Raw genomic sequence first — 26,465 nt, 5'->3', positions numbered from 1 at the left:
TTTTTACTGAATGTAAGTGTCTTTGTGTGTTTTGAAAGCTGAACCAAGGCAAATTCCTTGTTTTTCTATACTTAGTAAATAAATGATCCTTGAATCCTCAAATCTCAGCATTTCCTAACCTGTTACATGGTTCACAGCACCTCTCAGGTCTTTATTAAACCAGGCAAAACATTACATGACAGTGTTACTGTAAGCCAACATCACACCAGCCTCTGGCCTAAAAACAATGTTGAACCTTTATCCGGGAACCGCAAAAGGGAATCACATTGCCTCAGAAGAGCCACCTATCGAGTCAAGAATGCAGAGGGACAGGATGATAGGAGGGCATGACTTCAATGATATGCATAAATGTATATCTTTTGTTTGGACAGGTCAGAGACAGAAATATTGTAGATAACTGTGTGTGAAAAGTACCCAGTGTGAGACAGTGAAACCTCCCGGATGTATTGGAGGGGGCTTGGGAAAGAAATTTGATATCCCAAACTAAAACGGTTCATGTACACGCATGTGATGCCCTGGTGACTTTTGTGTGTCATGCTGTGCATATTTTGGCAGCACCACACGACAGTCTGTTCCACTTAGCCTATGTATATCTAATTTTAAATGACAGATCAACATTATGTAATTGATAATACTTTTAAAATGGCTAAAATATGAGGATTTGAAGATTTACACGTCCAACTTGAAGCTCAGTAGCCTTGGCTCACAGTCAAAACATATCTGGACTTAAGTGGGTTCCATTTTTAACACACCCCATGCGCAACTGTTGCCAAGGCCGCATACACATCCTGGAAAGAGTTAAGATCCATGTGTGCATGCATGTTTGTGATGTACGTAGACAGAAGTAGGGCAGGAATTCTTGTGAGTGAAAAACATGCTACAACAAGTTTTTAAAAGGTAAAGCTGCGACTTGCGTCGTTATAATCAACAGGCGACAACAAAACAGTTCTACAGTGCATCTTAAGTGTAGCGGAGTGTATATTATGTGTTTTATGTGCTGCAGTGACAGGTGGATCAGAACAGACTGTGACATATACATCTTACATCATGCGCTCAAAGTGAGTGAGCTCATGATGTAAGATGTAAGAGAAATGGCATTGGTGAAATGTGCAACTGCTACATTTTACCACAAGGGGAAGACATCCTCAATGTAAACAAGGCAGGCTAAAACAGTCGATCAAGGGATTTAAAAGGGTTAACATCTTGGTTACAAACTCCCTTCTCTAACCATGAGGCCATCACTTAACCCTGTCTTATTTGTTTTGACTCAAATGTAGAAAAAGCCCCAAAAACTTAAGTTGCAATACGGTGCTTCATTTCAAACACGTTTATCTGATTCCATCCTTCAAAAAAAATAATCAGACATAACCAGTCACAATTTCCACATCCATTAAATAAGACCACTTGCATTAAAAAAAAAAAAAATACAAAAATCATTTCTGAAAACAAAGCTTTTTTTTGTCTTGTCTAAACAGGGCACAGTAAAAATCACTAACAAAACTGAAATGCAATAAAGAAATGGAGTGCATTGACAGCTGGAGTCCACATCTGATCATTTTATCCCACAGCTCACCAAATTTACACATGGGACTTTGTGCAAGCATTGCAAACCTAAATTAAATCTGCCACCTAATAAAAGGCACCAACCTCTGATAAATCATCATATGAAAAGTTAACTAGTTTGACAATAAAACTTTATATAATCTCTTTGATAGTTCAAAATATCTTGCCCTCACACCTACTGAAATTCCTCATATAATTATATTTATCTTTCAAAAAAAAAAAATGGTACAAGAACTGTACACCATGAGCCACATTCAGAATCAGATAGAATAAATAACATGATTGTATTCAGAGGGTAGAAAAATAGAAATATTGACAGCAAAATAGAAATCTAGCAGTGATAATGATGGGCTGAGTAAATTATCTGTGGATTTAATTATAAATTAACTGACACTGTTTTCAAAAGAAACACTCAATTTACAAATTGCACCATTTCAGATATTGACATGTAGGCTTTTTGTGCGCTGTAAAAGTGACCAAAGAAAACAATTCAGTGTATTTTCAGTCCAAGAGAAAACAAAAAAAAAGAAGCAAGGAAACAGTCCTTGTTTACTTGGTGTAAATGTTAATTCAGAGTAGCTGTACTGAAACTATCATGACCAAGCAATCTCCCAAACATCTTTTTCTTATAATAAATGCAAGTGAATATATGCAAGAATAGATAATGTACCTTCAAATCAGTCATTCACTAAAGAAAACAGAACTTAAACCTCATTCACTCATTCTTAATTTAAAATAAATCTTGAGATGCAACTTCATTTAATTCAGCTTTACATAAATATTTCAACTTTCACATGATTCTAAGGCTTTTCAATCAAACATCAATCTATTTGTATAGTGAAGTAATGGATGAACTAATGAGCATAGAGACAGCAGACACTGGAACCTGTAGTTCTTCTCTCAGTCACTAGATGGACACCTGATGTCCATCAGTTAATGCAGCCTGTAATTAAGAGGGTGCAACTGGGAATGCTGGGACTTTTGTGTAAAACATGAATCATATTGCTTAAAAAAAAAAAAAAAAGATAAACAAGGGGAGCACAAATATCTCTGAAATGCAGTGCAGATCAAACCCTCATTGGCATGTGGCCTTAACTTAGGAACAAAAATCTTAATTTCAAGCATGTCTGTTTTGAAATGTTTTTGCCACTTCAGAGTGTAACATGCACAGCTTCTGTACTCTATAGGCAATGTGTGTGTGCGTGTGTGTGAGACTGTCTACATGAGTCCACAGCAAGGCTCCTTGTTGTTTGACTGGTCCTCTTCAGGGGCTCGAAGTTTCAGTAGCGGAGGATCTCCGCTGGCTGGGGTGAAGTACACCTGGCTGGGGGAGGCCACCTGCTCTGTGCTGGGTGTCCCTTGGAGCTCCTGCTGGGCCTGAGAAGTCATCACCTCAGCTTCTGCAGCAGGAGGCTCCTCCTCTAAGGGAGTGGGCAAAGGTGGTGGAGGTGCTGGGTACTTGTTGAGCTTGGCAGCTGCCCGCTGGCGTTTCAGGTCAGCCAGCGTGTGGTGCGATTTCTCTCGAGTCATACTGTTTGACCCTTCACCCTCTGCAGACCCAGATGCTGATCCCGCTCCGGATGCAGAGCTGAGCTGGTAGGAGGCGCTGCGTTCCATGCGACCTCCACCGCTCCACAGCTCTCCAGGCACAGAGGAGGCCAGAGAAACAGAGCTCCCTCCATTCCCGAGGCTGGACACGATTTTCCTGTCTGCAGACTCCATTTCCTCTAAACGTGACGACGCTCCAGCAGCCTGAAACACAAGGAGAACATTCAACAAAACATGTATTTAAATCAGCTTCAACTCTTTGTAAATGTGACAACAACAGTAATAAGAAAAGCAAAAAAAAAAAAAGAAAAACTGTGCTCACTCACCATGGTGGCATGCTGGTTCAGCTCATTGTCTGTTTGTCTGTCCTCATCATCATCCTGTGGCTCTGGCTGCCGGCCGCGCTCCTGCCACACCATGGCCTCTTTGTGGTGCTCCCGCCGGTACAAACTGGAGCGCTCGTTCACACTGACACGACGCACCACTTTACTGTATAAACAAGGGAGAAGGGAACAGTAAAGCACTACACTGTTCCAATGTCATGTGCACTTTTTACTCCCTTGAGCTCTCTGTATCCAGACTCAATATCCCCTCTTACCCTCTGCTTCCAGTACTGGAGGCTCGTCTTTGCAGTGTGCCCTTCTGCCGGTCCTGGCTCTTCATGATGGCATCGTGTTTGTGCTTCAGCTCCATCAGTTTGGCTCTTACCTCCTCATCCATACACACATCTGAAAAGGCCACAGCACAAAAATTAAGACATTGTGAGGTATAAAAGGAAAGAGGCTGACAAGAAGTGGTTCTGGATCAGAGGCTGCTACTATGTACAATGTATTCTGCTTTGTTGAAATACAGTTTAACACCAAAAACGCTTTGAGGTCCTACCCAGAGGTGTCTCCTCCAGGACAGACTTTGTGTTTAGACTGGCTCCGTGTGCCACCAGCAGTTCCACCATTTGGATCTATGACACAAATATAAATGCTGTTAATTGCCAAGTTAAGAAAGAAGACATGGTTTTACTTTTTGATATGACCGCAGCACTGACTTGTCCCCAGCAGGAGGCAGCGTGTAGCGGCGTCCAGCCATCACAATCCTTCACCTCCACCTTAGCCCTGTGCTCTAGCAGCAGCTCTGCCACAGACATGTAGCCATTAGCAGACGCTATATGGAGCTAGAAGAAAAATTCAACAAAGAACACACTCAGTATTTATATTACCTAAGTTTGATATAGTTTTATCAGGTTTAACAGGTTAAAAGTTTGGATTTAAAAAGACAGGTGAGTGTAATACTTGCAATTTCCAAAACTAAGGATTTGTGTTTTCCTTCCCCAAAATTTTTATCTACACGTGTCACTCTGTCTCACCAGTGTTGCTCCATTATCATCCTGAGCGTTTAAGTCTGCTCCACTCTGAACCAGAGCCTGGATGTCAGCCAGCATGCCCATCTCTTTAGCCCCTCGGCATTCATCTATACGGTCCTGAGTTATCCCTACCCACACACACACACACACACAAACACACACACACACACACACACACAGGGACAGGACCAATGGTAGCAAAACACACAGTTAATAATAGTCTGAGTGTGCTGCCAGTTTTAAAATTTTGGTTTGGGACTGGTCCCATTAGTCTGTGCTAAGTTTTTACTTTTCATAAAATACATATAATTTTTCCTTCACACACAATTGTTCCATCTGTGGTCTATTAAACACTGCTTTACATTGTGACAGTGAGATTGCGTAACTTTCAAGGAAATGCTACAAAATAAGCTACAAAAATGACAGTGATGGTTTCCATTTGACTCAACTCACTGACCCTGTTCAGCCATAACCATCTCCAGCAGCTCAAGGGTGGCCTCGTCCTCACAGAGGTCATAGGGCATGTTGCCATCCGCATTGACAGCCAGCAGGTTAGCCCCACTAGAAGCATCCAAACAAACACACAAACACAAGCAGAAGCACGCAAACAGTCATATGCAACTGGATTAGAGTAGGACACAGTGACACTCCCTGACTCAAGAATAATTATACACTTGCAAAGTGTTTAGAGAGTCAAACTGCATCCATATTTGCATTGTTTATGTAAACAAGATACTCTCGCCAGGACAGCTCTTAATCTAGAGAATGATACCCATTCTGCCTGAATGAAAGAATGTAGAAATATTTATCTGAATATCAGCTTATGAATTTCTACACCCTGATGTGCTTAGTGCTATGACGGAGGAGAAAGGATGCATAAAACAGTAAAGTTATGAAATCCATGGTCAAACTCACGCCTGAATCAGGAGCTGCACGAGTCCGGTGTGTCCACAGGTGGCAGCAGCGTGCAGCGGTGTCCACAGCTCACTATCACAGGCGTTCACACAAGCTCCAGCGTCCAGCAGGCACTGCACTATCTCCACAAAGTCATCAATGCAGCACTGGCAAGACAGAGCAAATGTAGATATGTGTGAAAATGTACATTTATATATACACACATGTGAGGAAAAGTACAGACAGAACACATAACAGGCATAGATATACAGATATACAGGCATAGAACATACTGCAGGTAAACAAGAACTAGTGAAATGGATAAAACCATGCATGATTATTTATGGACACTAATACACTGACTCATGTAATAGAAAAAAAATGCATGCATGGCCCAGCCCTTTGCTGTGTAAACATCGAGTTTTCCAAGGGGAAGAGCACAGTTAACTGCTTCTATAAAGAGTCTCTGTGTTCACAAGTACTACTTTGATTAGTTTATAGGAGTGTGTTTGTGTTGCTAACTTATAAAAACCAAATACACAGAACACAGGAACAGCGGGAAAAAGTGCCTGTGTGAATTATAAAGGTTGCAGGGTAGTTTTGGGTTTGTGGGTTTCAAGGTCTCGTCATATAAAACACAGGAATCTTATGATGTATTCCCTCTAAAAGTGTTTGGGAGAGGAATGTAGGCTTGAGCAAGCTGCCCTCACTTCTTCCAAATTCGGACCCTCTAACTAAAACTGTGGGAATGAATCAGTGTGTTCATGTAAACGGACTGATGATAAGTTAAGAGTTAGACAAAATAAAGGCAAACAGTACTTAGTGAGCTCAAAGCTGTGACCACACACAACATAAACACACACACACACACACACACACACACACACTGCACAAAAGGTGACTTGACTTGTTAAGGGCAGTCGCAAACTGTTAGCGTAAAACTATGTAGAGTAACCTCATCTCATTTATTGCAAGACTGCTTATATAATCTGGTGCAGGAATGAGAGAGAGAACCTGTGCATGTGTACATGAAAGACATTTAAACGGCCTAAATGCTGACAGGAGTGTATCTATAGTATGTGGATTACCTGGAGGGTTTGTTTTGAAGATGTTGGTGGATATTTTGCATATTGCTAGATGTGGAAGTTCGAGCATTAAATTCATTATATTTGGACTCTGCTTTGTAAAAATGCCGACTGATTCTATTTTTGTGCATGCTGTGAGTGAAGTGCTAGGAATTTATGAATATAAATAATTAGGTGGAGCACAATTCTTTGTTAACCAGTCTGATTTCCCCGTCAGCCTGTCAGTGGCTTGGTTGTACATTCCAGGTTTGAAATGTCACTGCAACTCCCATAACTAGATGTATGTGCGTACCTGATGGAGGGCTGTCAGTCCATCCTCGTTGACCAGATCTGGGTTGACACCATTGTTTAGCAGCTCCCTCACTAGAAGAAGCACAAACATACGCAGATAGACACACAGCATTATGACTATGTCTTTTCCACATAAACATTACAACACATTGTAGAAATCTGTTTCCCTAAATAGATGTAAGAAAATGATACCCGTTCAGTGGGTCTGTGTGTAAGTTAACAATGAACTTAAAATATCTGCCACTATACTTAGCCTTGACCCTGTGGCTTACAATAAAGTCATTGAAAACAAAATGCCTGGCTAGTTAGTGTGACGTATCCAGAATAAATTATGCATGAATCACTTCCTCTGAATCGTGGGTTTTACAGAGCACGATGCTGTCTTTGGAGAGGCCAACGTCATGTCTTATACGAAACAAACAAGACAATTGCAGACGTCACAGTATGTCGTGCATGTTAAAGGGTAGGGCCGCTTTCACGTTATGGGAATTTGATTGGTCTATAACATGTCTGTTCTGAGTGTATGCGTGTATATATCCACTGTAAGCATGTTTCTACCTACCCTCATCCACATCATTGCGTGCCGCTGCATCTAGCAGGGTGACGGTGTTGGGGAATGTCACTTTTTTGGTGCGCCCCTTCTTCTTATCTGCTTTGGCCTTTCCTCCTCGTGCGGCATCCTTCTCCATCTGTGCCCAAGCCTTCAGCTGCTGCGCCCGCCGCTTCTGGGCATGCTTCAGGCGTTCAGTGGCACTCAAGCGCCCAATAGTGGACATCTCAGCCAGCAGCTCGCCGTGCTCTGCTGCCATGCCACCAAAACACTATGTTTCCCTTAGTCCAGGAGGATTTTAAATCCAAGCTTCAGACTTATTAAGCTCTCATATGCCTCCCTTGTGCCCCTTAAATAGGCCCTCCTGTCAGGCCTATTTAGGGCCTGTGGGACAGCGCGTGAGGACTTAGCAGTTTGTGCAAAAAGATGAAAACATCTTTTCAAGAAAAAAAAAATTTTAAGCAAGAAGAAAAAAATTCTCTAAGTATGACAAATTAAAGCAACTTATGTTGTGGGATCAGGTGATGAATATTTCCATGATTTCAGAAAAAAGCAACACATGGAATTGTTGCAATGTCTCTTTCCCATCTTTTAGACTCTTATCGTGCCAGGTGGGAGAAAGATGTCCAAAACATAACCATCCAAGCCGTGGATTGCAACCAACCGTCAGTCCTCCCATCCATGTCATTAGTGGGTAACTTGCCCAATGATACACTGCAGGAGAAAGACACAGAAAGGGGAGAGAAAGAGCTAGAAAAGCAGAGTCAGACTACTCTCCAGGTTAGATACTCCATCGTAGTTTCTTTTCCATACTGGTGGTGACTGTGTCCAAGACTTGCATCCAAAAAAGGGGCCAGTCTATGATAATCCACAGGGACAATATGCTGCCAGTAGCTGATAAATCCACACAAGGCCTACTGACAGCTTTCAAACAGCACTGGGTGGTGAGTGGAGACTATTCCAAAGTCAACTTGTCATTGTTGGTGCATTTTTTGGCAGGTCTTCATGAGAAGGAAGTTAGGCATAAGGGTTTCAACGTTTCGTTCTACAGTGACATTATCTTCTGTCTGCAACTGTGGGCTGGAAAAGAGAAGAAACAAAGCAGGGAGAGAAAAATGTGAGTGCTGTGTTACAGTTCAATGTATGCACACTGCTCTCCTCATCCTGTTATCTTTAACCCCTGAGCTCCTTCCCCCTACTCCCTCCTCTCCCACTCCTCTACCGAAGGAAACCTGAGACGGTGGGACGCTTTTCATTAATGATTGACACACCCTGCGGCCCGACACACACTTTACAGTCATTGGCATATGAACAGACTCAGAGAGGGATGTTGTGGAAAAGTGCTTAAATAGCGGATATGTGGCATGTTTCACTGCGAGTTCTAATCCAGGCAGCCTCGGTCAGCAGGATCGCTCTCATTACCTGTCGTTAACTTCCCAGACGAGTTATGTGGCTCACACACGCTTGGCTCTTTCTAGGCTATTCATTTATTATTTAGGCTTGGGCCTGTGAGCGCTGAGAGGAAGGTCAACTAAAGGCACTCAGTGAGATAGGGAGAGTGACTGACAAGACAGTAGTCCTGAGCCACAGAGCCACCGCAGCAAGCAGCCTGAAAAGTTGTGTGGTGTGTGTGTGGAGCTCTCCATAAAGCAGCTTGTTTGACAGGAAACAGACAGTGAATCATAATAACAAAGTTGCAGTTACAGGGCTCCTCATAGCTTTTTATCTCATTTAACTGACAGTAAGAGGTTTAAGGCTTTTAAAATGTTTTGAGAAATTTGATTTAATGAGTTTTTCCAAGATTCCCTCTCAACAAAAAAACACAAGTGGTTGTTTTATATGCCTCCTTTTTCGGTTTTTGTGGAACGGTTGATTTTTAAAATACCACAGTCTATACCATAATCTCCTTAATAGATATTATCTATTGAGCAAAATTAGCTATTTGTCTGTTTTTAGACATATTTAGAGCAGCTAGCATCCATGTTTGACCAGGATATCAAACTTTTAATCAACTCCGGTTGGTGGATTGATAATTGGATTGGTGTTGATGCAAACAGAGCTGCAAGTCAATAACATATGTACCATAGTCTAATGAGGCACCTTTTATAAAAAGGTTTTATAAGATATGATTAAAGGCTTTATTAATGGTTAATAAATCATGTACTTATGGTTTAAAATTAGTTATATGCCATTAATAACAGCAACTTTTGAGTTGCCAGGTTGTGAAACATCACTTTGGCTGGTGTTTATCCTTTCTCTTTGCTAATAATGCAGTTCTCAATGTTGGTAATATATTAATAAATGCTTGAGAGTTCACATTTTTTCTAATGGGGACCAGTCAATCACAGTATCCATTAGGCCTCTTATGTTGTCAATCTTAATAGTTATTGCCTTGGGGATGGACAAACTTTTGTCATTTGTTCCTTTACTGTGCCTTCCTACTATTTTTAGGATACCTCTCACCCTTTGTCACAAGCTACAATGTAAGGATTTCCTCAGATTGAGGCAAAAGCTTAACACTCCCCTGTAGACTGGCAGGCCACAGCAAGGATCATTCATACAAACAATACAAGCATGAACATGGATTAGGCATGGATGATTAGGTTAATTTATAATCCAGTGATCCATGAGGTGACTATTTTTAAGCGGTCTTCTTCTTACAGAAAAAAAGCCATGACTTCCAAAGTCCATATTCATGGTAAAAGGTCAACAGGAAACAAACTTATTACGTGCCAAACCCTTATGGGACAATTGAGGCAAGGCTGTATACAGTTTGTAGTCCAACCTGTTTTTGATCAACTCTCAGCTAGAGTTAAGGAATGAAATAAGGCAACATGTTTTGTGGCATTTTAAGGGGCTTTAAAGGGTGAAAGTTTTGGAGAAACGGGGAAAATCCCTGCAGGAACTTGCCTGCTGTATTAGTGGGATAATTCCATACACACAATCTGGAAGATCAAAAAGATCCCACTCTTGAGCATTTGTGTTGTCTGGCTCACAAATGAAACTATTTTTTTGAACTGGCCTTGATATGAACAACAAAACGACAGACTGGGGCATCTGCATGTTACAATTCAGTTCATCCATCTGTTGCTCTGAATGCACTTTTGTGGATTTGTGCACAACTGATTCTTCTACAAATATTTAATTTTCTTGCAAACAAGATGCTTCCACTGATCATCATGTTATTTTACTGGAGACCATTAACATTTCAGAAGTTTGCTCAATAGGCCATAAGAAACAAGCTGTGTTTTTCAGCTTCAACGTGATAACGTTGCACATCTCAGGGGCAGGAATTGTAAGCATAAACAGCCTTATACTGACACAGTCGGCCTGGTTTGGATTTGTAATATTACTTTGAGAGAGGATTGTAACAATGAAGACAGCCTTCAATGGGAATCAATAATGTTCTGTTGGAGGTGAATGAGATGTTTTGAATTTGAATCCAAGATCATGTCACTAAAACTCTCACATCCTTGTAGCAGCTTGGAGACTGAAATGGTGGCCACTGACTAAGCAGATGACAAATGTGCGTCCCTTTGTCTCCGTCTATTTTTCTTTTAGCACCAATTACATATCATGTGATCATGACAATAAAACCGGTTTACTGTGTTTTCACCCATATCCAGAACACACTGGCTCACCTAATTGGAGGATCTGTGCTGGCCTGATACTAGCATGTGCTATGCCTCTTCTACTGCACACTTAGCTGTAACTTTTAAACCTCGGATCTGTGAAGATTAAAGTGATTTTATAGCTTTTTTTTTAGGGATATCAATGGCAATGTTACTGTGTTTTGGTGGAAAAAAGACTTTTTAATATTCTTTTTAAGATGAGAAAACAAAACCAAGCCCATAATGAATGCATCAGGATATTCTAAAAGGACAGCAAACAGTCCAAACATCATCTCTCAAACAATTATAACAACTTAGAGTCGCTTGACTGACAAAAATCTTATCAGGAACTCAAGCCTCTGCCTGATAACAGGTTAATTACCACTAGACTCCTTATAGTGTTTCTTAATGGACCACAGTAGACCTATCTGATGCCATGTTAGCTAACTGAAATAGATTATACCTGTTGATATGCTGGTACATTAGACGAGTGATCAAGTTTGACCATTTGATGGGTCATTGGTTAGGTGAGTGGTAGTAGTAGGCTTTGTCATTACATAACATGAAATTTAAAAGCTGTTATGAACCGTGCACATAGGTCAACTTTAAAACATATGCAAAGACACAGTCGGGCTGACACAGAAAGACAAACATTTTCACACTTAAAATACATTTACATGCACAAACAAACACACACACACTCACTCACGGCAAATAAAAGAGTGCTTCCTGATTAGCTGTCTTGGCAGAGTGAGCCAGACAAGTCAAATCTCAGTCAAAGCCAATTAGTGCAGGGTATCGGGAGAATGGAGCTGAGACAGAAGCTCAGACAGACACTATGATGTTTACTCTTGAGCCTGGCTAGTCCGAGTACACACACATACAGGATGCATCATGTCCCACCAAGAACACAGTCATTATTTGGTGTTGTGCCCGATTTCTGGTAGCCTACAGGTTAAGACGCATGGCACATAATCACAACGTCTGCAGTTAGATCCTGGCAGAGCATCTTTGTCGCACGTCGCTCCCCATCTCTCTCCCCCCTCGTTCCCTGTCATCTCTCTGATGTTACCATCTAATAAAAGGCATACAACGTAAACTTGTTGGTGTACACAGAAAGTTAAGAGTTCCATGCGTTCTTTTTTAAAATTTCTTAACTATAGCCTTTCAGTTCAATATATGTTTTAGAGCCTGAAAGTGGAGACAAGTCTGAAAGTAGCCTCCTGGATAGGGAGGCTGAGAGCCATCATTGTATGCAACCAAACAAACTAAAACGCAGGTTGTGGTAAAAAAAAAAAAAAAAAAAGAGAAAAAAAAAAGCTTTAGGATCCTCACAGCATGGGACAGTTGAGACTAGAAGCTCAGTCAGTCTCAGCATGCTGTCAGGGACTAATCAGCCTACATCACTCACCAACAGCGAACTAGGAGCAAGAGTGAACTGTGCTTTTCCTGCTATAATAAGTCAAAATGTCTGCTGTGAAAAAGGTCTATTGATGAGCACTGTATAGCATTTCTGAGCGCATCTGAAGATTGATCGTGATCACAGGTAGACAACACAACTCAGTATAAAGATATTTCCCGCATAACTATGATTAAAAGCGGTATTTTGACAAGCATAGACACCAGGTTTTGGAGTCAGCTGCTCAGAATCAAAGCAGAGCAAGAGTTTCTTGTGTAAATCTATATTTTTGAAACAAATATTCAACAAAAAAAACAGAAAGAAGGGAGGAGTCAGAAATAACTTCAGCATGAATACAACCAGGGTTACTGTTAACAAACTAACTGACCGACTACCTGTGTTTTTATGCCCATATAATGATAACAAATGGTTGCTTTAAGTCAAAGTAAGGAGAGTAGTTCAGTAATGAACAGAAACGGTAACAAAAGCAAAAGTCTATGATTTTGTGATCTTACCTTATCGTCTCTGTGTGTGGCAAATTTCGCTGTACTTCAATAAATTATTTGAGAGCAGATGCAGAGACATGAGCACACAATTCTTTAGCCTCAGTTAGTTTTGGCACTGCCAAATTAAGCTCCCACGCACACAGGGAATAGGGAATTTGTTGGTGGCAGTTCTGTGTAAGAGCCTTGTGATTCTCTGAGTCAGACAGAGCCCAGACAGAGGGAAAAATAAGTAGTAGCTAAATCACTGATATTGTACAAACTCTGGCATGGCGGAACAGGTCATGCACACTGAAAAATATGACTAAATATTTTGGTGTGTTTAGAAAAATATCCCTGCATCAATCTGACATTTGTGGACTTTTTTTTTCCACCTAATGACTTCACAGGAAGGGCTGTCTACAGCTGCTGAAGAACATAAACTTTCATTCAACAGCTGGAATGAATAGACTACTATGAATACACACACACACACACAAACACAACACTGAAGCTCATACATTCATGAAGTAGGTGGTACCTGAGCTAAGTGTGACTGAACTTACAAGAACATAACAGAACACAGTTTAAACTCCTGCTCTGCTCCACTCGTGGTTTGTCATCATTGTGCAGTTGTTGTGTACGACCACTGGCCCAGTGAGCTGTTTGATGTGACCTGTAAGACCTTTCTGTGCATTGAAACAAACAGTGCTGAGTCAATGCAGCTTGATGAGTCGGGAATGATCGCGACCACTATTTGAACAAATGCCAAGTGACCTAATCTGCCTGCCAAATAGTCAGAAACGTTGTTTCCCTGTTACTCTGCAGCTAGAACTAAACGGCAAGGTGATCAACAGTAAATTAACCTGCAGCTATTTTGAGAATAGTACATCATTTCTCAAGCAAAAATGCCAAACATTTGCTGAATATCCTGAAATACCTTTAACTGTTTTTAACCCAATGAGAACATAAATTTGGACCTCTGTATTAGTTGTCAGATGTTTGGGAAGGTGAAGATTAGATGATTGTCCTGTTAAGAATGAATCTAAGAGTTTGTTTTAAATAAGACCTGAAATTATCTGGAACATGTCCCTCTTTGAATTGTATGTTATATAGAAAAATACATATTTGAAAAATTTGAAAAATTTAGGAGCTGATGGGGAGCGATTCTGACAAAGCATGTTTGCAGAAGAAAGATTCTGTGAAGAGTTTTGGGAAATGTAATTGTGCAGGTTATATTGCAATATGAAAAGTAAGGATAAATGAAAGAATAATAAAAGGATATGAAGACATCTGTCTACAAAATAGCTTAATTTCCTAATTGTACCAATAGATTTGGTTACTTTTTTACTGACATAATCAGCATGTTCTCTCCAGCTCAAGTTCTTGTAAATTATTGTTGCAAGGATCAAAAAAAAGAAACTGGAAATGAAAACAATAATAGCTCTATCTGCAACTTCAAAATAATTTATGAAGGGGGGACAGGAGGAGAATTATTGCAAAAGAGAGGAGGGGGGGCGGGTCTACTTATTAAGTCCTGTCATGTGTAAAGGTTTGAGCTGCTCCATAATCACTCAGCAATCTCAGCAATGCCACTGAGTAGCGAGAGTAGAGTGAGAGCAAGATATTGCGCATGTACGATTGAGGCAGATCTGGAAATATTCGGGCAGAAATGAAGATACACACAAACAGACAAAGATTTAGCCTTTTTTTTTTTTTTTTTTGGAGAACAGGATATGGAATGAGAGGGCAAGAGGATGTGGAGGAAAGAATGCGAAGGAGATAGAGGAGAATATGAGGAGGAGGAGGAAGGATGGGGGAGGAGACAGAGGAGACTTGCTCCTAAGCAGGAAGTAGGGTCACGTCTTGCAGGCACGGAGGTGGAGCAAAAAACAGGGATAAAGAATCTTTAAATGGTCCCCGCAGGATGAGACGATGTGTATGACATCCGTCCGCAGAATGTCTCACATCTAAACAAACAGACATGATGGTAAAGAAGAGCCTCAGTTACAGACCTCACCCAGAAGTTACAGACGGAAAAAAGAGGAAATATACGTACTAGAGAAGGAATGCAACAGTGAACCAACCCCTTGTAAATACAGTTTGACCTTTAAATAACTGCTTGAGTCATTTGACCTGTTGGAATTATCTTATCATAAAGAAAAAAAACTATATTAGGATTACAGAGAAATCCTTCTATAATGATTACCTCAACTTGGACAGTGGTTTCTGGTCTTTGCCTCAGTATCTACAAGTGCTTTCTCCTTACAAGATCAAAGGGTTAAAGTCTAAGCTCAATGCTGAAATGTCATCTAACCTTTGCATGATTTCTCCCTAGATGTTTCATATCATGCACGTGTGTGTGTGTGTGTGTGTGTGTGTGTGTGTCCTGTCATGATGTGTATCAAGAAGCTTACAAGCTAATCTTGGTCTATATATTGTGAAACCTGCAAATATTTGACTGTACATACCGCAGCAAAGCCTTTGAATAAGTACTTTAGACCACACAAGGCAAGTCTTGAGAGCAAGAATGGCAAGGCTGGCTCAACAACAAAAAAATGACTGTGACTTTATTGGGGCTAATAGCTCATTTTGGCTAATCAAAGAATCAGGCCTCCAGTAAGCAGTCATCAGAGTGAAGACAACCACAGAGGCAAACAAAACTCAATGATAATACTTATTTCTTCTTGAGACAAAGCATCTGAACAGAATATTAAGGCTGCAACTAATGATTGTTTTTATAAATCGATTAATCTGACAATTATTTTCCCAATTAACTGTCTATAATGTTAGAAAATAGAATAAAATGCCATCATAATTTCCCCAAGCTCAACATAGCATCTTCAAATTCCTTGTTTTAACCTATCATCAATGCAAATCCCAAAGATATTCACTTTACTATCATATATGATGAAGAAAAGCAGCAAATCCTCACTTTAGGGAAGCTGGAAAGTGAGAAGGATTGGCATTTTTGCTTGATAAATGATTGAAATAATCACTTATGAAAATTGTTGCTGAGTCTGTCAAATGGCCAGTAGTTTGATTGACTAATTGTTTTAGCCCCGTAGAAGATACTAGGGGTTGGCACATAAACATGAAATCTAATGCAATCCAATACAATGACCCTGCAAAGTAAAAACTGCTTATGTGATGCTTATGTTTGTATTTTTAAAAGTCTGTCAGAAAGTTGTTTAACTGTATGGAAAATTAAGAAACAGGCAGTCTGTGATATTGTTGTGTTAGGCCGTATTGACATTTTCCTTCACAACCCAACCATCTTACTTAAAGGACAGGTTCACAATTTTTCAAGTCTGTTAAAACAACAGTCTGGTGCCCATATAAACACTAAAAGAGGTTTTTCTTGCTGCAATCATTCCTCCTGTTCATACTGGATATTAAAAGATCCCCTTCAAATGTGCTTTCAATATAAGTGATGGAGGCCAAAATCCACAGTGTGTCCACACAGTCATTTTATGCAAAAATGCATATAAAAGTTTATCTGAAGCTTATATGAGGCTGCAGCAGTCTGAGTTAATCATATAAAGTGGATATCTGACACATTTACAGTCTTTTTAGCATCAAATTCCCTCTTTGTGTTTCCTCAGACAGTGTTTCCCTGTTGAGCTATAGTGGAAGTATAGTAACAAAAAGAGGGACTTTGGCACTAAAAAGACTGTAACATTGAAAGATGTCGACTTGATTTGACTCATTTGGATGACTGAAGCTTCATATCAGCTTCAGATAAACTTTTAAATACGTTTATGCACAGGAGGAGGACTGTGGATTTTGGCCCCATCAATTACATAATAAGAGCATTATGAAGGGATCTTCTAACGTTATGTATGAACAGGAGGAATGACTATGGCAAGAAAAACCTGTTTCAATATTGACTTGGGCTCCTGACTGCCTTTTTAAGATAGAAAAACTGTGAACCCGTCCTTTAATGTAACTATATCAATATACATACCAATGCTATTGTACCGGATTACACTAAACCTATTGAAGGTGAATTATGGAGACATATTACAGTCTGTTGAACTATAAACTTGCCATATAGATATGTCAGCCTAACTTTGACGATAAACTGCCCTATTGCTACTGACTTTGACAGGTTCATATATAATAACTGTAAAATACCTTAAAAATAAAAGCTTAAACAGAAACAACGGAAGCGTTAGCTCTTAACCTGTAAGCAGCAGATTAGCTAACCTAGCGGTCCACAGACAGACAGGCTTAACAGGTGGCTAGTCTGACAGGTAACAGTTCATTTAAGCTACCTGGCTTAACTCCCCGCCACCGGCTACAGATACACCGGTGAGTTTATCCTATGAGACTGACTCTCGTTAAAAAAAAGAGAAGCACACCTGTTGAGCAGCTTTCATTGAACGTTATGACATGCTAACATAACGCTAAGTTCAGGTTAGCTTACTTCTCAGTCTTACCGGTGTTTTTAGGGAATTAAATGGTACGTCGTCTCAACGGCAACTTAGTCAACCTGATACAAGTGGAGTTAAACCGAGCAGGGTGAACATTATCGACGTAAAATGATAGAAATAAACGTGGCGACGTCCTACCTGTTGAGTTGACTGTCTGTAGTAGCTCCTGTGCAGGTTTGCGGCGGTGAAACTGTATCAGCTCCTGCTCCTGTTGCTGTTCCAGCTCCTGGTCCAGCTCCTGCCCCTGCTATAACTCCAGCTACAGCTCCGGCTACCGCTCTAGCCCTCCGGGGAAATGCTTCACCATAACAACCGGACCTGCGCCCTCTCTCTCCCTCTCCTCCCGCGGGACAGCCTCCACTGGAGGGCGACAGAGTCTGCAAGCTGCGGTGCACGTCTGCAGGCTGTTTTATGTTGTGGTTTTTCCACTTAGGTACTATTCTATCTATTCATAAGGTAGATATAATGTTATAATAGATCTGATATCATATTATGCAAATATAGCAGTAGTCACAGCTGCTGTGATAGTATTAAGCCTAACTGTGGTATATCAGACTGATGCTTCATTCTTGGATTACCACATTCCTAAACTAGTACTAATAAGTGCAGGTGCTTGTATGGAAGCAAATAAGGGTCATTAATATTTTGAGCTTGTGAAATGGTCTGTGAATGAGTAATAAAGTCTTGCAGCTGTATGAATAGTTTGTGCTTGTGTGCACACAGATATAATTTGCACATGGGTGAAAATGTTTTTGTAGCTGTAGAAATACAGCTGCCAAACTTCATTACGCATTCACAAACCATCTCTCAAAAACAAAAAATTTTGCTTCCATACTTCAGTGCCATATGACCACAGAGCTAAGATTTTTACTAGATTAAGTAAAGATGACTCATGTATCATGTAAACATAGATTGAACGCTCTCACAGCTTGCAAAAAACATTTATAATCAAAGTGAAAATATATAGCCTATACAGTACCAGTCAAAGTTTTGGTTACACTTTCCCATTCACTTAAATAGCAGTCAAACTTTTGACTGTTATTGCTTTGTTTTTTGAAGTACTTGTATGACTGTTGGTGGGAAATGTGTTACCACACTGACCTATACCGTCAGTTTTTCTGTTGAATTCACATGCTGGAAAAAGAAAGCAAACTGACTTTGTAAAAATGAGTAGGTGTGACATGCCATAGTGCAAAAGCACCCTAATCTTGTTTATTGAAACAAATGTCAAGGCTGTGTTTGCATGCATACTCGCATCTTCAAATGTACCTTAATTAAAGAACAATTCAACAAAGCCAACCAACTGTACCCCACTGATTGTCTGACTGCTTGCCAAATGAAGCTCCCAGCAGCACCAGAATCAGCTAATAATACAGTTACAGACAGTGATGATGACTCTCAGCTGACGCCTACAGTGACCCAGCCAACCAACACAGCGGATGCAGCGAGAACACAACTTGGGAGCATGAGCCACTGTTGCCATCTCTTGTCATCAGGATACCATGCACTGCTTTTCTGGCATTTAAAACATATGAATATTTGCATACTAAGTTACCAAGTGCTATACAACAAAAATCAAAGAAAACATATTAAGCTTTAAAAGACTGAAGATGGCTAGTACAAGAGCACTGTAAGAACAATTAACTTTGATGATAACACAATAAGACAGTTAAACAGAAGCATACTCTAATGTACCTCTAGCGGTATCTGGCTGTCTAGTTGTGCACATAGTTTCGGTTTTATATGCCTAAGTTTTGATATATCTACCTCTGAGATTTCTGTCTCCACTCAAATATTATGGAGATGAATAAGATTTAATTCATGGTGCTCACAGCATTTAAAAATACATTTAAAACATCCATCAGCACTATGACCTTTCAAAAACACATTACAGACTTCACTGGAAACAGTTTTCACTGGGCATTTTTCCACTGCAGAAATATTCCCTGTGAAAACGTTTGACACACCATTCTGTGGGTTGTTTTAAATGTCACTTTTCAATGGTTTGAGTATGTCTGTTATACTGGGGTGGTGGTAGAAAAAGACTCTGCATGGCTAGATACCATTAGGGGACAACAAGAAAACATTTTCTTTAAATAATATTTTGAGTGAGCCAATCCTTCAAACTGAAGGTTGGAGCCAACATACACTCTTTTTGTGTGTATATTGTAATAGTTTGACAAAGAAAAATAAGTCAGCACTCATTTTATTTAATCAATCTTGCAGTGATGTAGCTGTGACAGCACCTATGAAAACTTTCTCTCACTTTCTTCATCCTTCTCAGTCTCAGAGGGGCTTAACTCCTCTCCATCAGTATCAGGATGCATCCCAGGACATCTTATAAACAAGGGATTTGTCCAGACACAATCAGCCTATGTGAACAACCTTGTCCTGAAAGCTATCCTATTCATATGGTTTCCCATTCTTCTCATTGCTAATCCAGGCAAAACCCTATTAACTGGCACTCCAGCAGACAGGAAGAGATAGATTGACAGTTTGTATTTAAATCAGTTTTGCATTGAGCACTTCACTATGAGAGGGCATGTAAATAAGGTCCAAACATTGTGCATAATGAGCGAGGGGTTTGCCTGTACATGTTGAATTTCTCCAGCTCACAAAGAAGAAAAAAAAAATCTCATTGACAATAAACTGCATCAAATTCACTTTTTGAACAGAGAGTGACTGTTTCATCTCTGCAGAACTGTCTTGTTCACTGAAAGGGGGAGTCAAACTTTTCACTGAGTTTTGAGTGAAACCACTAGAGGGGGACACGCTTTCTATCTATTCAACAGTGCATGGCAATCAGAGAAGAAAACCACTAATGCAAATTGCAGCAGGTGAAGGAGGTTTGTTGCTCACCATGTTAGAGAAGCCATCTGACCTGGAAAACAAGTTCATACAGTTGGTGTTTTACTGCAAAAAGCACAAAAGCGGCAAATTCATGTGGTAAGAGTCTCACACACAGTTAATCATGGAATGAATTAGTGAAAACAACACCAAGGTCTTCTGCACAAAACAACTAAAAACTAAAGGTCATCTGCTTTTGACGTTGCCAGTTATGTTAGGTCTCAGTTTACAAGAGAGGCACAAACTGGGGCCATATTTTGATCTGCTAGGTGGATATTTAAAGCTAAACAGTTGAGTGACCAGCTGCCATTTTGTGACATTCAAGAAAAAAAAAGCTCAGTAGCACTAAAATGTAATTTTGCAGGTAGGTGGCCCTGCGGCACTCATACCCAGCATCCCAAAAATGTAGGTTAATTGTCACTTATTTGTAGATTAAGCAGCCTGAATTTAGGTCAGCCAAGTTTAAATTCTCTGACATCTTAACAAAAATATCAACACAAGTGCTAATTCTTTTGTTTCTGTGTATTCCTGGGGACAAATCTTAGTGACACAATCCTTGATTCAAGTGTTACATTTCTTTATCTTATCAGGCTTAATATGTCAATTAGTGTAATAAAAAGGCAACATGATATAAAAGTTTATAGCTCAGTGCCACAGTGACCCGATGTAGAAAAGGTACCGTGTGGTTTTGTTGATTCTTGACTTGAGTAAAATAACTCTGAGAGATATATTGAAGCTGTTTACAACAATTGGGGGGAACATGATTGCTCAAGGTGTGAATGTCCTACCCAACTAGGACACTTAGCAGCTTGTAAGCGCCAGAAAACCCACAAATGGTGTTGAATAGCTCCCGTATTTCCTCACATGCTAAGCAGCTTCTTTGGGAAGGGAACAGTCTCCAGCTTGCCAATGGGGTTTCTTCTAATCCAACTTGTTTTCACTGTCTTGCTGGGCAGCAAGAGTTTACGCATTAGCACTACGTTAACTTGAACAAAAGACATGCATTCCCGAAACTTAGTCTCTCAACAGTGAATGACATCCTGCATATGCCCGAGGAGACCCTACTGTGCGCAAAACAACCCCCGACTGTTGCGCCTTCTTAGAGCATTACAATTACGCATCCATTTTTTAAAAATTCTGCAACTGCTGACCAGTTACAAACTGTAAAACTTCCTCAAAGTAGAGTCTTCTGTTAGAGGGGTGTGCATGTGTATGGATTACTCTCTGGAATATCAATAATCACCTGTTCACTTAGGCTACTTTTACTCTCTTCCTCTGTTTTAAATTATGAGCTTTTGCAATTCCTTCAAATTTCAGAGACTAATTCAGTAAATAAAGGCTATTGAGAGCAATGGTTCTCAAATTACTGCAATTGCCAAATTCTTAATCTTTCAACGCTTGTATATTAGCCATTCCTTATGTATATTGCTCGCCAAAAATTGTTGATTGCATGTAAGCTTCAATCGAAATTACTTCTCTTTCGTGTATCCCACCCCGCCCCCCACAAGCTTTACTTTTCCTTTAGCCTCTGAAAGTGTCACTATAGAAAGGGAAATCTTCAGTGTCACTAAAAACTAGTTTAATTGTATCGTTTTTTAAGGAAATAAAATGATGAAGCTGTTGCTCTTGTCTCTGAAATCGTTCAAAATAAACTTTGTAAGTGCATCTTATACCAAAGATGCACTTTGGGGCCTTGGTGCGTAAATCTTCCAAGCGCTGCATGTTTCCAAAGCAAACTCGGCATTTCTGGTTTGTAAGTGGCATGTTGATATTAGGGTTATTTACAGGTTTACTGTCTTTCTCTCTCCCCCTCTCGTACACAGACCCTCCCCAGCCCCCCGGGGCGATCAGTCATTCTGCTCTCAGATAACGCGTCATTCTCTCCTCCATTACGCAGCGGGATTTACATGAAACTGTTAATTGTTTGCTCTTCAAATAGAGTCAGCCTGGAGCCAGCAGTCTGCCAGAAGTTAAGGACCGACTCTTTGACCTCCCTCCCCCCTCTCCGTCCTCCTGTCCGAACGTGCGGGCCGATCTCCCCCCCCTGGCTGATCAGCATGACAAAGCACTGGCCGGGACAGAGCCTCTTGGCACCACCCGCTCTGTCCCACCTGGGAGAACATCACGACCATCAACTTGACTTCCACAGAAATGCGCAGCAGAGTTTTCCTATCAGCGGTGTAGCGCGGAGCTCCCCAGCCCAACACTGGACTCATCATCCAGCTCCGATGGTTCCCCAGCAGCCGCTGCGCTTCGAGAAGCCCGCAGCTCGTCCTGAATATCTCACCAGTGCCACGGCACTCATGGATAAAGCAACACCACCGGGATCATCGTACCCGAATACCCAAGATGCCCACTTTAAGCAGGAATCTATTACCCGGGACTCGTGGAACAGTGATCGGGAGAAGAGCGGTTCCAGCGGTGGGAAGAAAAAGAACTATCAGCGGTACCCGAAACCACCGTATTCCTATCTTGCAATGATTGCTATGGTCATTCAAAGGTCCCCAGAGAAGAAGCTCACTTTATCTGAGGTAAAAATGAGTTTATATTGCTTATGTGTTTGAGTGCACAGTGCTATACCTGAGGCGATTCGGATGTAGATGGCGCATGGTGTATTTTACGCATGGCACTGCTTTTGAGCTTCACAGTACTTTATTATAATTATAAATAAATCTCAGGCAAACTACAAAATTTTTTTAGTGTCTTTCTATCGGGAAAATATCACAGAGTTAATTTCTCCTTTCTGTTGAAACGTATTGATAGCAAACTGACAGATGGTTTACAGTTCATGAAGTGACACAAAACAGCAACGTTTGATGACACTTGAGTGACTAACAACCCGCATCGTTCTTCGTTTGCATTGATAAGGTTGGACTGCAGTGAAACCAGAAACTGATCGGTATCAGGAAATAGATAAGATATATAGTATATGGTCACATCACGTTGCAGTTGGTCTAATTGGTATTTTTTTGATATTTTGAATATAAAGGAAATGTACAGTCTTAATGATAACAACTATCAATGGAAGTGTGCAGAATTTGTGTGTACGTATGCAGCCAATTAATGTACACAGTTACTGTAACGTAAACTTTTATCTATCTAGTAGATAACAGTAGGAATGTTAACAGCCACCACCACATAAGTGTGCAATTCAATAGAGCTGTGGCTGAATTAGGCCTACATAAATAGGCCTACTAAAATACTGTGTCAAGCAACTTCTTCAGTGCTCACATTGAACCAGGCTGCCATACTGACTTTTCTTTTTGTTTCTTTATTTTTAGATCCTCAAGGAAATCAGTACACTCTTCCCATTTTTTAAAGGAAACTACAAGGGCTGGCGGGATTCTGTGCGACACAACCTCTCCTCTTATGACTGCTTTGTTAAGGTTTGTATGTTTAAACTGTAAAATAAATTAGATGGTTAAATGCATATCTAGCCTTGTGTCTTGTCACAAGACAACGGAAATCTTCATGAAACACAAGCTTAACATCTGATTTGCATGGTGTGTGTCCTGATTATAAGGAGAGCACAATACTGATAAGGTTGAGGTTTGCTTCCCTCTATTATAGAAATATGTTCTGAAGATTAGGTTGAAACCTCAAACCAGTTGGAAGCTTGTTTCTACTGTTATTGTGATGGTTAACTGAAACTATGGGTCAGTCCTGCCTGACTAGGTTGACAGGCCAAAAACTCATTGTCAGTCCTCCTTCCACCTGTAGGTGCTGAAAGACCCTGGGAAGCCCCAGGGCAAAGGCAACTTCTGGGCTGTGGAGCTGAGCCGTGTCCCCCTGGAGCTCCTCAAGAGGCAGAACACGGCTGTATCGCGTCAGGATGAGACAATCTTTGCCCAGGATCTGGCCCCCTACATCCTGCAGGGACACAAGCCAGAATCTGAGCCGCCCTCCGACCCTGTGACCTCTCTCCCTCCCATGCGCTCCAGAAACCTCTCCCCACGCCAAGAGGACTTGTTCCTACCCAAGCTTGACTCATCCTTCGCTATCGACTCTTTGTTGCACAGCCTGCGGCCGACTAGTGCCTCTGGGGATGTAGATGTGGCTACCAGGGATTGCTGGGGCGAGGTGGAGCACCCTCGGCCGTCACCCCCTCCACGACCTCGCTACGCCTCCTCCGCCCGGAGTGCTTCTGCCAGCTCTGCTAGCCCAGCCTCCACCTCCTCCTCCTCCTCCTCTGATGAAGAGTGGAAAGGGGTGTCACTGTCTGGGAAGCGTGTTCCTCCTGATGGTGAAGCAGGGTCAGATGGTTACGACGATTACAAACCACCACTGCACAAATCAGCTCGTCGGGAGACTGTTGCACCTCCGTGGGAGCTCCCTACCTCCTATGCCAAATACGCTCCCCCCAATGCCGTTGCACCACCCAGCATGCGGTTCAATGGAGGGCCTCTAATGCCGCTACATGGTGGACTCCCCCTCTACGGCTATGGCGGCTCTCCTATGGCCCCGGGCCACTTTTTAAGTCATGCCTATTGGCCTATCCTTCCAAGCGGGCGAGTTTCTGTCCAAGCCCCCCCTCTCATCATGGACCTGGACAACATGTTGCAGTCTGTGCCTCCAAATAAAAGTGTGTTTGATGTGCTGGTCCCAGCCAATCAGAACTCCCACTCACATCACCAACCAACTAGTCAGTACGCCTTGCAGAACGGGCCTCCCATAAACAGGTATCCTCAGTACTGACTGACTCTGAATTACTGACTCCTTCACTCAAACTGAGTCATACTGTCACTTTAATATGCACCGTCGTAAAACCACTATGACACAATTCAGGAGCTTAAATCAAGCTACACAAAGAAAAGAAAACACATTTCTGCTGCAACTTCTCCCAAATTAAGTCTAGTTATTACCTCCAGCTCAAGAGAGGTTGACAATATGCAAAAGGGTGCTGAACTACAGACAGTGCTGTTGATGGATTCTTGTTTTTAGTACAATTAAGGGTCGGTGATTTATTATTTTAAGGTACACATTCAAAAGTTTCTCATCAATCTGTGAAGTATTAATTGCTTTCACTGGAGAAATGCTACCTCAAACAACTATACAACCAAACTAATATCTACCTCAGTCTTTCAATGAAATGTGTGTGTATTATTACAGGCTCTTTGCACTGCCAGTCTTATTTGCACAGTTGTTTTTTTTTATTGCCATGATTTTCTTTCCTCCGTGAATTGCTTCTGCATGTTGTCTACCTACTGTGACTGCTGAATGTATTGTGTGAATTTTATTATTGGATTTTATGGTCATGTGAAACACAAATGAGCTGGATTTTCAAAGGTGCATGAAGTCAAACCCAATTACAGAGTACAGACAAATGTTTTTCCTGCCACCACTGAACACAGTATATGTATGCAATATAAATATGTATGCAATAGAGGATTGGTAGGTACAAAACTGACAGTATTTCAATGAAAACAGCCATTATTTTTTACTTTCTCAGGTAAAATCCTGTGGTTAAATATACAGGACAGGTCATTTACACTATTGCTTGGACTATCTGCACATTAGCCTGATCAATAGGGCTGATTATGGTTGGCTTTTTCATTTTGGATTCTATTTATTGATGTCTTCTGTGCTGATATTTGACTAGTTTTCACATTACAAAAAATATTTTTAGTGAAGAAAATTGACATTTTAGATTGTAGTCAATCTTTGAAATTGCAGCATGTTCTCATGACACTGGAGACAATCTACCACGGCACAACCACCACTACCTAACTCAGGTTTTTTAAAATGGACTAGAACATGTTTGATGTGGAGTTTGGACTGCGGGTTATTTGCACTGTTTTGATGTCGTTCTGATCATCTTCCAAAGGAAACATCTCTTATGAATGTCTGCCTACCTTGACAGGTGAATGTTTTGTTAGTTTTTTGCCATTTTCCTGTGGTTTTGTTAAAGGTTTGTACAGTATTGAGCTGAAATTGAAACAGCTTGAAGTATCAAAAGAAGTTTATGGTGCTGAACAGGGTATCTAATAAAATGCTGTTTATTTTAACTGTCTTGCTCTGCGTTGTATACGGTAATAAGTAAACTGAAACTGCACAATCATTTTTATGGTGTGAATGTGAATCTTTACAGGTTGAAAGCTATTGTATCACTGAATCATTAATGTTGAATTGGCTGGTTTAGTCCTGACCAGATTACTTGCTTGACTTTTCTACGTCTTTGTAGCTGAACATTTCAACTTGCATGAGTTACCAAACATGTATAATTAGTAAAAAGCTCATGTTTGTTTGGTTCACATTTACAGTTTAGAATTTGAGTTGTTTTTTCTCACATGAGAATTAATGCTGCATTAAAGGAAATTACTTTCCTTAAAGTGTTGACATTTGTTCCATAAATCAGAACTTACTGTATTCTAGTCATTAATATGTACATAGTTCTGCAGATAT

The 26,465-nt window shown here is 40.7% G+C and overlaps 2 protein-coding genes across 2 annotated transcripts; one reads left to right on the top strand and one right to left on the bottom strand.

Moving 5' to 3' along the window:
* Positions 1 to 1,312: 1,312 nt before the first annotated feature.
* Positions 1,313 to 17,527, bottom strand: ppp1r16a (protein phosphatase 1, regulatory subunit 16A). Its single transcript, XM_067578162.1, has 11 exons — positions 17,355 to 17,527; positions 7,301 to 8,368; positions 6,740 to 6,810; positions 5,384 to 5,529; positions 4,926 to 5,029; positions 4,472 to 4,596; positions 4,154 to 4,279; positions 3,994 to 4,069; positions 3,710 to 3,839; positions 3,438 to 3,600; positions 1,313 to 3,315 (listed from the first exon to the last, which is right to left on the bottom strand). The coding sequence occupies exons 2-11, from the start codon at positions 7,545 to 7,547 to the stop codon at positions 2,782 to 2,784; spliced, it is 1,722 nt and encodes a 573-aa protein (XP_067434263.1). The 5' UTR covers positions 7,548 to 8,368; positions 17,355 to 17,527; the 3' UTR covers positions 1,313 to 2,781.
* A 2,336-nt stretch (positions 17,528 to 19,863) lies between these two features.
* On the top strand, positions 19,864 to 26,068 carry foxh1 (forkhead box H1). Its single transcript, XM_067578441.1, has 4 exons — positions 19,864 to 20,162; positions 22,003 to 22,594; positions 23,345 to 23,449; positions 23,784 to 26,068. Exons 2-4 carry the CDS (start codon positions 22,121 to 22,123, stop codon positions 24,756 to 24,758), a joined length of 1,554 nt encoding a protein of 517 aa, XP_067434542.1. The 5' UTR covers positions 19,864 to 20,162; positions 22,003 to 22,120; the 3' UTR covers positions 24,759 to 26,068.
* Positions 26,069 to 26,465: the final 397 nt, after the last annotated feature.

This window comes from Thunnus thynnus, chromosome 21 (genome assembly GCF_963924715.1).
Source record: "Thunnus thynnus chromosome 21, fThuThy2.1, whole genome shotgun sequence".
In the NCBI taxonomy this organism is placed as follows: domain Eukaryota; kingdom Metazoa; phylum Chordata; class Actinopteri; order Scombriformes; family Scombridae; genus Thunnus; species Thunnus thynnus.
The sequence above is the reverse complement of the archived record's forward strand: the minus strand, read 5'-3'. Positions and strand labels throughout refer to the sequence as shown.

Bases quoted from the DNA above. Each gene is read 5' to 3' on its own strand.
- ppp1r16a (XM_067578162.1), bottom strand. From the start codon at position 7,547: ATGGCAGCAGAGCACGGCGAGCTGCTGGCTGAGATGTCCACTATTGGG. The intron at 4,070-4,153 runs GTCAGTGCTGCG...TTTGTGTCATAG, and splicing joins CTGCCTCCTGCTGGGGACAA to ATCCAAATGGTGGAACTGCT. The intron at 3,601-3,709 runs GTAAGAGGGGAT...TTGTTTATACAG, and splicing joins TCCAGTACTGGAAGCAGAGG to TAAAGTGGTGCGTCGTGTCA.
- foxh1 (XM_067578441.1), top strand. From the start codon at position 22,121: ATGACAAAGCACTGGCCGGGACAGAGCCTCTTGGCACCACCCGCTCTG. The intron at 22,595-23,344 runs GTAAAAATGAGT...CTTTATTTTTAG, and splicing joins AGAAGCTCACTTTATCTGAG to ATCCTCAAGGAAATCAGTAC. The intron at 23,450-23,783 runs GTTTGTATGTTT...TTCCACCTGTAG, and splicing joins CTTATGACTGCTTTGTTAAG to GTGCTGAAAGACCCTGGGAA.